Below are 13,310 nucleotides of genomic sequence, written 5' to 3'. Positions count from 1 at the left end.
ATATTCAACATGGCTTTTCATTTATAAGAAAATAAAATATGTCTATATCTATCATCTGTTGGTCTGTCTCTATCTCTATCTATCATCTATCTGTCTATCTAGATATTTACAACTTAGTAGAAATAGTCTTCAATAAGAATGATTGATCTCATTCTATCTATAACTTGTGCTGACACTGATGCAGGAATTGATGTAATACTGTGGAGTCATTGGGAGGGGATGTCATATATTGGCTAAATTACATGAGAAAGAAGAAAATGTGGTAACTACCTAAACTGGGGCTTCAAGATTTTGTGTTTCCTAGATAACTGGTAGAGAACCACCTTTGATGCTATGATACAATCTGTCTTCTGTTGCATTGGGCCCCATTCCTAATAGCCATTTATGAGAGTTGTCATTGTTTTCCTCCTTCTTTGTCAACTGTATAAGACCATAGCATTTTGTGCTATCCAGGCAGAGAAGGAATTCCCACTTCAAGGTACAGACCAGAGGAATGTCATTTCTCATCTACAGCATACCAGAGACCTTTACTGGCTACAATAAATATTTTTTTAATTAACCTCATTATAATATGGTAGTTCTTATAGGGGGAGATTTATAAGCCGTTTCTTCCTTCTCTGGGTCTCTCAAACTCAAAGGGCAATTGCAAGTAAATGCAAGAAGTAATATGAATGAGAGTATCTCAGTAACACCCCTTTTCAATTATTTCTTTCAGAAAAACAAAGCAACCCAAATTTATTGGGTAAAAGGAGAATTCCTTTAATTGACAAGACGAACTAAAGTAGAGTGAGGTTAACCAAGGGGTCTCAAACTCATTGGTGAGTTTTCTGGGGGATCTTTTGTAGACCATAAGTGAATTACACAATTAAAAACCAGTGCAAAGTGGACATGTTCTTCATACTCTACTTTGAGAATCAAATAGATGAAAAGAGAATTCGATTATATGTCGCTTAAAACTCTAAGAAATTGTATCCTCTTGCATATGGGTAAAGAATATGTTTGGTTTATGGCATAGAATGCTTGACTTGAAATCAGGAAGAAATGTGTTCAAATATTTTCTCAGATTCTGTGACAAAGCAACTTAAGTTTTAAACTTCAGGTCAATCTCTAAGATTTATCTACTAAACTATAACTCACTTGTGATTTGAGTTAGCATGGGAGTCCTCGATTTATGGAATCAAATATCCTTGACATACTGACAAGTGCAGATGCAGAAAATGCTTTATGATTTTTTATCATTATATTGGTTCATAGCTTATGTTGTTTTGCTATTGGATCTGTGGCTTTGCTACATGGGTTGAATATTAATTACCACAGAAATAGTGATGTTCAACCTGGAAGAAGCTAAGATTATGTGACAATATTGTGGTGAAAACAAATTATTGTAAAATATGAAGACTATGTCTACTTTGGACTGTTCATTGGGGGTAGTTTTAATTGTGTTTTAACAAATCCTCAGAGGTAGGATATAAATGAAGAAACACAATATATGAGGATGTAGGAACATAAAATGAACAGTGTTCATTACTTTGGAAAGTTTCAGTTTTAATTAGTAATAGTGTTACATAGTTCACAGGGCAAAAGTGAATCTGCTGTATGTTTTGTAGAAGTAATGATGTTTAAGCACTAAGAGCTTCCTTCTAGTAAATCTTTGCTGATAAGAGGACTGAGAACTGTAGGGCTTGCCAAAGAAAAAGTTAAGGATTAGTGAGGATGCACTGAACTTTCAAATTTATCTGTGAACTTAAAATCATTCATTCAGTTATGTAACTTTTACACCATCATAAAACTTTTTAAATCTCCTTGGCCTTGTGCCTAAACACTCATAAATAGAGATATTCAACGCAATTAACTGAATAGTTGGGGTAAATGTGATGAGCAAAGGATCTGCTGTTCTACTTCCCATTAATGTTAATGAGAGTTGCAGAGTTAATTTCTTGTTCCTTGTTCAAAATTTTATTATTCTCTGCACCCATACATACATTTATTTATAATACATTCACACTCTCTCCCTCTCCCCCTGCCAATGTAATTTCTACTTACCTCTGTAATGAAGGATTTGGCTGTAGAAGGATTCATCACAAGAATGGCTCGTCTAAGGGTGTCTCGATAGCGATTTAATTCTTCTATTCTCATAGTATCAAAGAGAGTGGTGATCATTCTATTGATGTTATTTTCTACTTTCTGCAGTGCTACATCCATCCCCTGCTGAGACCCTTTGTCCAGAAACTCTTGTATTCCACGGATATCTAGGAACATCAAAAGACCATCAAATGCTAATTAAAGCATAGAAGAGAAAAGAAACATGCTTTTTTTGCTCCTTCTAAAATATATATTTAGTCTTATATTTAAAAATATATATATATATGAATAAAATAAAACTTAAGTGGTTATTTTTTGGAATGCTCTTAGATTAAAAATATAATGTGATGTTAAATTAAATTTTAAGAGTTACAAATTGATATTTAGTTTCTTCATAGGTATGCCTTCTTTTGAATCCCCATGCTATTTGAAAAAAATGTACATTTAATTCTGATTTTTTTAACCTCCTTAAAAAAATTAGGGAAAATAACAATCCTCCTGCCCTCCCTTTGTTCTCTCATCCTACCTCATCCCAGAGGTAACAATAAATACAGGATAATTCTCAATGAGCATTCACTATATCTTACCTAACATTGGCTAAGTCCTCGAGTCATCCCCATATCTGTTTATTAAAAAGAAAACCCAGTGGGAAGAGAGGGAAAGGGTAATACCATTTAATTTAACTACAGAATTTATAAAATACTTGGGAGTTTATCTGCCAAAAAACCAAACAGGAAATATATGAATACAACTATAAAATATCCTTTATGGATGATGTCTTCAGAGTAACAATTTCTCTCTAGTAAATCCTTTCTGAGAAATTGACTCAGAATTTTAGGGCCAGAAAAAAAGAGAGAATTAGGAAGAGTCTATCTCACTTTCAAAAATAAGCTTGAAGAGAGTCAACATTATCCAATTTGAAACCTATAAATTGAAATATGTATCCATTTGTTGTAAATGTAACAGTACTGAGCAGCAACATGGTGTAACAGAGGGTCTGGCAGTTTACCTCTGACATACACTGATTATGTCACTTTGGGCAAGTCACTTGACGTTTCTAGATCTCATTTTTGCAAATGTAAAATAAAGGGGAGAGGGGTCAACCAGATTGCTTCTGATGTCTTTTCTACCTCTAGATTATATGTGAAGTTATAGCATATGATTATATGTAATTAAATATTCATACTCAATACAACATAACATAACAAAATATGGTATGATATATAATAGATAGGTTATGCAATACCATATAATATAACCTAATATACAATTAGAAAATATGGTCTAGAACAGTTGTAACTATGTAACGGTAGAGGAAGGTTCCTCTATTACTTTGCTATGATAGGAAAATCAGAGGTGTGGCAAAAAGAAGGGGGGAGTTAAAGAAAGTAGTTTGATAAGTTAATGTTTTATGATTCCTAAGTAGTTTATGGAATATTTCTCCCTCTAAGGATAGTGAGAATTTTACTATTTTTTAAAGGGGTATTTTTTCTGCAAACCTTCTAAGAAATCTCAACTTCATAGAGGGAGAAGATAATTTAAAACAATAATGATAATATTAATGAGATTTATATAGTCTCTTAAGATTTATAAAAAACTTTGCATCTTATCTCATTTCATCCACACCACAATCCTATGAGCTGGGTGCTATTATTATTTCTGTTTCAAAGATGAGGAAACTGAGGCACAGAAAGATTAAATCATTTGTCTATAGTCCTAGGACTAGGATGTATCTAAGGCAATTTACCTGATTCCAAATTCAGCATGCTATCCATTATGCTACCTTACATCAGTATGGGTGCCAGGTCATCTTTAAAGATTAGAAGACCTTTCTTTAGGACCACAGAAAAGGAGTGCATAGTATTTACTCTGACCCCTTCATGGCAGAAAATACTGCATTTACAATATGGTTTATTATCTCCACAAGCACTTAAATGAGATATTCTGCTTTTTTTGTGGTAATAGGTTAAATTCAAAGTCCTTACTTGCTAAACAAAATGAATTGGTCAATGAACATTTGCAATTCTATTATTTTGTTTTTTTTTCTAATGCAAATCATTGTCACTTCACACATTTATTGTTTTCCTAGTTCAGGCAAAAATCTTTGTGCTAAGTGTTTCTTCCTGCCTACCTACCATCACATTTTAAAAGACAAAATAAAAGATTGCCCATGGTTAGACAGGCTTCTAAGGCTGGGTTTCCTTTGCTTAAAGCTGGCTGGCCAAAATATACATTAGCATTATAATAGGAAGTATAAGCATAAGCACTGCTAATAAAGATGAAATGAATGAGAAAATATCCTAGAAAGGATTATGAATGAAGGAAAAATTAAACGTGGCAGCAAAGCCAAAAGGAATGGCCTAACCAGTTAAAGGCTTTTGAATAATAGTTTAGACATTTTCCAAATGAAAGAACTCACAGAGGTCTCTGTGTTCTGAAGATATGTTTTCTAATATATAGGGGCCATGGTTATTGATCAGGGAAATCTTGATCAAATTCTATTTCTCCCCACTAGAATTGGTGTACTACTATTAGAGAATATAATGGGCTGGTAACTGAGACAAGTGGATTAGGTTTTGAGTGGCTCATCTGCTAAATGACTTATTCTCAGAGGTTGATCTTAGCTTTCTTAATCACTCCTCTCTCCAAACTACAATAACAAAAATCAACATGACACCAGCATATACTATTTATTTCAGTCATAGTTCAGTGGCAGAGATGCAGGTAAAACTCTCCAACATGGCAGGAGAGAGCAGAGAAGTTAGGGACATTAATTATTTCTGCATGAAGGATTTGATGCTTATGTCTATCAAAGGAGCCATATGGATGACTTCTTATGGTGCATGAATGGAGTTTGAGGTATAGGAGTGGATGATAGAAAATGATGTTCTTCTCACCAATGCAATGGTACAGAAGAGTTCCAGGGAACTCATGATAGAAGAGGATCTCCAAATCCAAGAAAAAAAAAGAAAGAAAGAACTGTGGAGTATAGATGCTGATTGAACCATATTATTTCTTTTGTTTTGGGTGCTGTTGTTTTTTTTTTCCTATTTTGAGGTTTTGCATCACTGCTCTGATTCTTTCTCTTGTAACAGGATTAATGCAGAAATAGGATTAATGTTATTATGTGTATATATATGTGTGTGTGTATATCTATATCTATATGTATATGTATAGATATAACCTATATCAGATATAGATATAACCTATATCAGATTACCTGTTGTCTAGGGGAGGGGGGAGGGAGGGGAGGGAGGGAGAAAAATCTGAAATTGTAAAGCATGTATAAACAAAAGTTGAGAACTATCTTTACATGTAACGGAAAAAATAAAATACCTCATACATTAAAAAAAAGAAAATGATGAATAATTAATATAAATCAAAATGTGGAGTTTATGGAGTTCAAGTGTAAAGTGAGAAGGATAAAGCATGAGCATGATGGAGAAGAAAACCAAGAATGTTTCTATGAAAAATTAGAGAAAAGAAGCAGTAATATAACCATTAAGTTAATCACATATACCACCCAAAAGACATCTTTCTGAATCTAGTCTGGAAATGGTGAGCTCTTATTTAAAAGACAATTGTTGGGGCAGCTAGGTGGCACAGTGGATAAAGCACTGGCCTTGGATTCAGGAGGACCTGAGTTCAAATCCAGTCTCAGATGCTTGACATTCAACTAGCTGTGTGACCCTGGGCAAGTCACTTAACCCCAATTGCCTCACAAAAAAAAAAAAAAGACAATAGTTGTCTTTGATGACTTAACATATTTAGACCAAGGGAGAAGAATTTGTGAAGACGCCATTCGTACATCTAGTACCTATCATGTACTAGGCAAAAGGGAGAATGCCATATATAAACTCTGCTTTACATGACAATCTTTCAAGAATTTTTAGTCATATCTTTTATACAAATTTCCTATAGAAATCCTCACTTATTACATGTTGCAGTCTATTCATGCTTCTTCATTGCCTTAATTATCCTTCAACCTTAATTATCTGAAAAGAAATTGCATTTTATGATACTGTATAATGTGAAGGTAAGAACTACAATTAAGAGACCATAGATTTTTGTTGTTGTTTTTGTTTTTAAAGAAAATACGTAAAAGTTTGGGGTAGTTAAAAGCTCTCAACAATGTTCCCCAAATCAATAAGATTGCTCCTCATTTTTTTTCTGTTTATGGCAGCTGCAAAAAGCTAATGTGGTATGAGGATGAATTTCATAGGGTCAATCACCTACCAAAACAAAGGGATCCCTTGACGGATCATATCTGGAATATTCTTACTGACAATCTGAATCATATCCATAGGAGAGTAAGCAGAATAGTGAAAGGATTAAAAACCATGTCTTATGAAAATTAGGTAAATTAATTGAGGCTTGATTAGACTGTGTAATGGAAGACTTAGGATGACATTAAAGGGGTTTTCAAGTACGCAAAAGGCAATCATATGGAAAAAGAGACTGATTCCACTTATTCCAAGAGGTCAGATCTAGGATTAATATGTAAAAATTGTAGGAAGCACCCTATGTCTTGGTTATAACAGAAAAATCAAACAATTAGAGCTAATGAGTAATGGAATGAGATTCCTTGAGAAATAATGGGTTCTTTAAGGAAAATATGAATGAATATTTTGGGCAAATATTGTAGAGGTGATTCCTCATCAACCTTAAAATGATGTAAAATTTAAAATTCTATCATATTTTCCATACTTACATGGAAAATTAAATAAGTTCAACAAAATTTTAATGTTATTTTATATTATTATACAATGCTTATGTATATGTGTATTTCTTTCTCTATATATGTGCATATGTTCATGTATATAAATAAGTGTATACATATACATGTGTATGTGTCTATATGTGTCTATACACACATATACATCTATATATACATATATGCATGTATACACACATATAGCTATTTTATTGGGTCTTTTAAAGAGACAATTCATTTTAAAACAAATAATAGTAATACACCACTTATCTTTTTTTAATTAATTAATTAATTATTTGCAGGCAATGGGAGTTAAGTGACTTGCCCAGGGTCACACAGCTAGTAAGTGTCAAGTGTCTGAGGCCGGATTTGAACTCAGGTACTCCTGAATCCAGGGCCGGTGCTTTAACCACTGTGCCATCTAGCTGCCCCCTATACCACTTATCTTAATAGCAGACCTTTAAAATTTCACCTCAAGAATACTACTTTGTAGAGATAATTATTGAGGTAGAAGTATCCATTATGGAAACTTTCTGAATATTAGGAAAGAACAGGGAGACATAGATTCTAAGAATCCCTCACTTTGATGCCCAATAAAGATCTCATGTGCAGTAAGTGAAGTAGCACCAGAGCCTTAGGACCTAATCGTATTATCTCTGAAGGCTCCTATCCCTTAGAAGAGAATTTCACTTTAATTGTATATATTAATTGATAGAATATTGTTTCTTAACACCAGTGAAATTGGATAGAGAAGAACAATAGTCTCCTAATTTATCTTAGAAAAACATTTTCCACAATTTTTTTGCTTTCCAGATTATTATTTCCAGATTCCTCAGAAATCTGATATTGTTACTGACTAAAACATTATATATCCTGTACAACTTTTCTTAAACTATATGGTGAATATATTGACTTTACTATCATAGACTAATTTTGACTAGATCAGAACCTGTCTATATATCATTAATACTTATAGGCTCTCAAGACATGAGGTGAACTCCTGTAGATAACTTATGGGAGAACATTGAAGAGAATTTCACAGGATTTCCAGCATGGATGCCTTGAAGTCTATCCCACTGGAGGGAATATGTACATTGATGGGATCAAGATCTCTTAAGCAGCTAAATTTGTGCAGGAGATAGTGTGTTGGATCTGAAGTTAGGAAGAGAGTTGTTAGCTGTCTGATCCTGAACAAGATATTTAACTTCTCTCTACCACAGTTTCATCATCTGTTGTTATTTCTGTTATTGAGTCATTTTCAGTCTTGTCCAACTCTTTATTATTTCGTTTGGGGTTTTCTCATCAAATATACTGAATGCTTTGTCATTTTCTTTTTCAATTCATTTTATAGATGAGGCAAGAAGATGAGTCTCTCTGACTTCAAGCCTGGCACTTTATCTATTGTGCCACCTAGCTGTCCTTCATCATCTCTACAATGGGAATAATAATAGCAGCTACACGCCTCAGGGAATAGAGTGGAAACAGCAAAACCAACAATGAGATTATGCTTGTTAAGTACTTCTGTAAACCTTAAAGTACTATATAAATATGACCCATTGCTATTTTGATAACGACATTGTTAAACATTTGCATATTCAAAAATAATACTTTCTATAAAATATCATGTTATTTAAAACCATATCTATTATTTCTTGTTCTCTTAGAAAAAGATTCTATATAAGCAGGTGAATACTGTCTGATGAGCCAAGATTACTACAGGCACCATAAATTCTCAAAATATTTTCAGTTTTTATACAATATTCCTCAGGACTCTGGTATTGTCATTGACTGGAGCATCATAGGGAGCAATTCATTTTAAGTATATAGTAGTACTTGGGTAATAGTATCAGAATATGAATGGTCAGACTTCCCATAGGGTTGGCTAATTGAAAACATAAATAAACTTGAGTGCTTCTAGCACAATTACACTTGTGACATGAGAGAGAGAGAGAGAGAGAGAGACACAGACAGACAGACATACAGAGAGGGAGAGAAAATCACAGGAAAAAAAACTTTGAAATGATCTCACCAAATGTTTGCTATTTATATATGAGGAAAGTAAGGCCCCAAGAGGCAACATTCTTGTTCAATATCATATGTAACTTGTAAATAACATGAATTCCAGGTCTCCTAAAAGCATGTCCAGAATTAAACAACACTTAGAACTGCAGAACTGGACTGACAGACCCAAGTCCAATCTTAAAGGCTTACAAAAAAAGGTCCATACTCAATATGGCTGGATGTGTGTCTATCCTGATAATTATTCTAGAGAATTCTGGATTTACCTCATGTCTGTTAGTTTACCTGTTAGTAATCATGGCTACCAGTAAACATTTTGAACATACTTTGATGATATGTGAGCTCTTTGGTATGGACAGTAGATCCTCCTATATAGACCATATTCCAACCAATACCTCTGACTGCAATCATCTCTTTTAATGATCACTTAACATTGTTCGAAAACCCAGAGAGTACCTGAACTGTCTTCAGTCATCCCTCACTCTCACTACCTGACCTCCCTACCTGCTTTCCCAAATGGACCTGAAAACCTTTATAATTCTCTTTCTAGGCAAATAAACATGACCTTAAGTAATTCTATTTTAATAATATATTACAGATACTTTTAAACCTCAAGTATCTAATATTTCAGAAACTGTGTTTCCTACCATGGAATGATATAATTTCATTGGAATATTATTGATATTTTAAAAATTTTGAGCCTTGTTTCTTAGAAAAACTTGGGATCTTTGCAAGTGTCACTTCATTTCTTAAAGGAAAAAATGATTATTATTATCTAATCATTTGTTTTCCTCCTCTTTGGTTCTTGATCCTACTCATTGTCCATTGTCAGGGCATATCTAATATAATTATACACATGCAGAAATATATTTATATGTTCATATGGAGAGATATTTGCCTATATGTACATGTTTATATTAATACTGTATATTAATATCTACATAAGGATAGGACCTGGACTTATAATTTCTTTAGTATAGTGAAATAACATATAAATAATCTATTTTTCTATGAAAACAGGTTAGTACCTCCTTTAAAACTTATAATTTTATGCCCTAAATCATTGTTGATTATAGAAATATAAATTAAAACAACCTCACAACTATCAGATTAGATAACATGACAGAAAAGGAAAGTGATAGATGGAGATGTGGCAAAATTGGGAGAATAATGCACTATTGGAATTGTTAACTGATCCAGCCATTCTGGAGAGCAATTTGGTGCTATGCCCTTTCATACCCTTTGATCCAACAATACCACTATTAGGACTGAAAAGGACCTATATGTACAAAAATATTTATAACAGCTCTTTCTGTGGTGGAAAACACTATTCACTTCTAGAGAAAGAACTGATGGAGTTTGAACATAGATCTAAGCACACTATTTTCAATTTAATTTTGTGTGGTTTTCCTTATGTTTCTTTTACAATATGGCTAATATGGAAATACATCTTACAATATTTCACATGTATAGCCTATATAAAGTTGCTTACTGTCTTAGGGAAGGAGATGAGAGAGTGAAAATTTGGAACTCAAAATTTTATTTAAACAAATCCATGTTAAAAATTGTCTTTACATGTAATTGGAAAAATAAATTACTATTTAAAAGAAAAAAAAAACAATAAAGCCATTGAAATTCTGGCCATAGACTACTTTTATATGAAGGAAGAAGGAAAAAAAAAGAGAGAAGTTGGCAATTTTGGTTATTTGCCTGGAGTACCAAGAAGTGATGTGCCCAGGATAATATAGCCAGTAGGTGTCATACGTGATACTTTTATCCAATTCCTCCTGGTTTAGAGGTCAACTTTTTGTCTACTATGGAATAAGAAAATGCATTCTTATTCTCTGTCTCTCTGTTTCTCTGTCTCTGTCCCTTTCTTTCATAATATTATTCAGACTATGATTATATTGGTGGGCCAAAAGTCACAAAGAGGTCTAATGTTTTAATAAACTTTTGAATTTATTTCATTATTTTTCACCATTTATGAAATTTGATTGTTCATATGTAATATACATTCATTCCCTTTGTATACTATATGTGGTGGTATGGTATTATAAATTAAAAACAAAAAATAAAGGAGTTATTAAATATTAATGACTTTTGGCCACCTTGTATAACTCAACTATTAAGCCATACTTTTTTTCTGTCAATATTTGTGTCTATCTACACACATGCAAATACATACATAGGATATATGTCTATATATGTCTGTAATACATAGTTCTTACCATTTTCGAGGTAAACTTTCTGTGTACTATGTCACAATAGCTCTCTCCCTTTCTTTTAAAATATTGTTCTGATTAAAATTATCTTGACTATAGTTTGTTCTGTCAGTATGTCTATATAAATACATATGCATGTATAGTACATATGTATATATATGTAAAGAATACATTTAAGTATATAGTCTAGCTATAGCTCTATCTTTCATGTATATAATACCACATATATGCATATATAGATGCATATATATGTATATATGCATTTATGCATACTCCATGATAGAGACAAATAAATGTGGCAAACGTATATCTTCCTGAATTATCGTATATGAATGATCAGATATTTGTCAAACAAGTTTTCCCTCTTTTTACACCTATTAAGAAAAGTCCAATGGCTTGGACATACATGGATCAGGTATCATGAGAGAGGGATCCTTAAGTATGTGATATTTTGCTCTTCCAAACACACACACCAGTCAATAGTGTGTCTGTAAAAATGTTGTCTACTGTAGAATATTATATGCTAAAGTTTTGTTCTTCCCTTCTCAAACCTTTACCAAGGATGCCTTTAAAACATGTGTAGATAATTTTATCATGCAATTTTTGTCAAGATATTAGATGGTAACCATATATGTTGCTAACACTAAAGCTTCCAAACCCCATAAGCATGCCCACCATCACTAGAAAATTCATGTTAAAAAAGAGATTGTCTTTCAGATCACTTTTTTTTTTTTGCAATAAGATCTGATTTTTTTTTCAAAATCTTTGGTATTCTTTTCTTTTTCAAATAACTCAGGAATAGATTCTCCAGTGATCCCAACTATGATGGATTCCAGAACAATTCTTGTCTGGTAGACTGCTCTTTCAGTCTTGGTTTTCTTTATATTTGTACTTTTTCATCCTCATATAGTACATCCATAATCATACTGTTTCATTCCATATATGATGGTTCAGCACCATAGGAAAAAGAAAATTGGTTATATAAATATTTAAAGGTCTTTTTTTCCTTCTTAGATTTTTGTTGATCCTCTTCACATTTTTTCTCTATGTGCACTTTGGACAACCTATAATCTAGCAAAGATAAAGTATTTGCTGAAAATACTTGCCAAGCAACAGAGGGCAAGCATGTTGGGCATGACGTGATGATGGCATAGAAATTTGAGACATCTTTTGATGCATGCATCTCCACTGTCCATGTTCCTTGACACACATATTTATTATATGTCTGTTTCTCCATACTAATACTTTGCTTTCACTTGTTCCTTATGCATATCCACTTGGCCTATGTGTAGTTTGTTTATTTCTGGGAGAAGGAATCTTAAGCTTATGGGGGGGTGATTTGTTGCTACTTTTATGTTACTTCATTTAAATGACTTTGTTTTGAACTGATTATATACTTTCTAATAATTAGTAAATTCATTTGCCCTACATCAGTGGGGTTATTGAAGTTGTTAGACTGCTATTGGTAGATGGATGGTGATTCACAAAATTGCTTAAGTGGGTTATCCCCTTGTCTAGGGGAACCACATTGAGATATGGTGCTATAGATAGGCCCTACATGTAGTTTTAGTGATGGTGTCATTTTGATAGGATATGATAACAAGTTGACAGCATCATCTATAGCTATTTAGTAATATTTTTCTTACATAACAAAGTATGCATATGTTCTCTGTGCATATAATATACATATATGCTAATGGATCCCTTTTAGAATACAACCTCAGTTAAAGTAAGATCTTATGAGAACAAAGAGGGTATTTAAACTATAACTGTCATTCAAATTGCTAGTGACTCTAATTAGCATCCCCATGAGGTGTAATGTTCCTTATCTAATAGTCAAGTGTCATTCAAACTGTACTAAAATTCTTTTGAAAATGCTGAAGCAATGATTCTCTGATTATTAAAACCAAATACGAACTTTAGAATGGATGGGTTTAGGAACAGATTATTATTAATAAATAATTAATTAGTGCTTTTGTTCTCCTTTCCCCTCTTCCAAAGCCACTTCTCCTTTGGGAGTTGCTTTTTTCTGACCACTTAACCAATTCCAATGCAAACACCATTGTTGCCAGAGGACTCCCCAGTACTTGTTTTTGTCACCCTAGTTACAGAATGATATCAATGTTTTATACTAAATTAACTTTTATTTAAAATTTGAGAACCCCCTCTTGAAAAACTTGAAGATGTCCGATAGTTATTTCCTGCCTAAAATAATTGACCTGTCATTGGAAGGGACCTCCTTGACATAATATCTATTAATAGAAGGAAAACCA

At 32.9% G+C, this 13,310-nt stretch overlaps 1 protein-coding gene across 2 annotated transcripts in view; it reads right to left on the bottom strand.

Moving 5' to 3' along the window:
- Positions 1-13,310, bottom strand: part of GRID2 (glutamate ionotropic receptor delta type subunit 2) — a 1,875,262-nt gene that overhangs the window by 866,375 nt on the left and 995,577 nt on the right. For both annotated transcript variants that reach the window (XM_043971982.1, XM_043971983.1), the window contains one exon: positions 2,044-2,249. In XM_043971982.1, coding sequence (XP_043827917.1) covers positions 2,044-2,249 — 206 coding nt within the window. The remainder of the gene's footprint in view (positions 1-2,043; positions 2,250-13,310) is intronic.

The sequence above is a fragment of the Dromiciops gliroides genome, chromosome 6 (genome assembly GCF_019393635.1).
Source record: "Dromiciops gliroides isolate mDroGli1 chromosome 6, mDroGli1.pri, whole genome shotgun sequence".
Taxonomy (NCBI): domain Eukaryota; kingdom Metazoa; phylum Chordata; class Mammalia; order Microbiotheria; family Microbiotheriidae; genus Dromiciops; species Dromiciops gliroides.
This window is presented reverse-complemented; position numbering and strand designations above follow the sequence as displayed.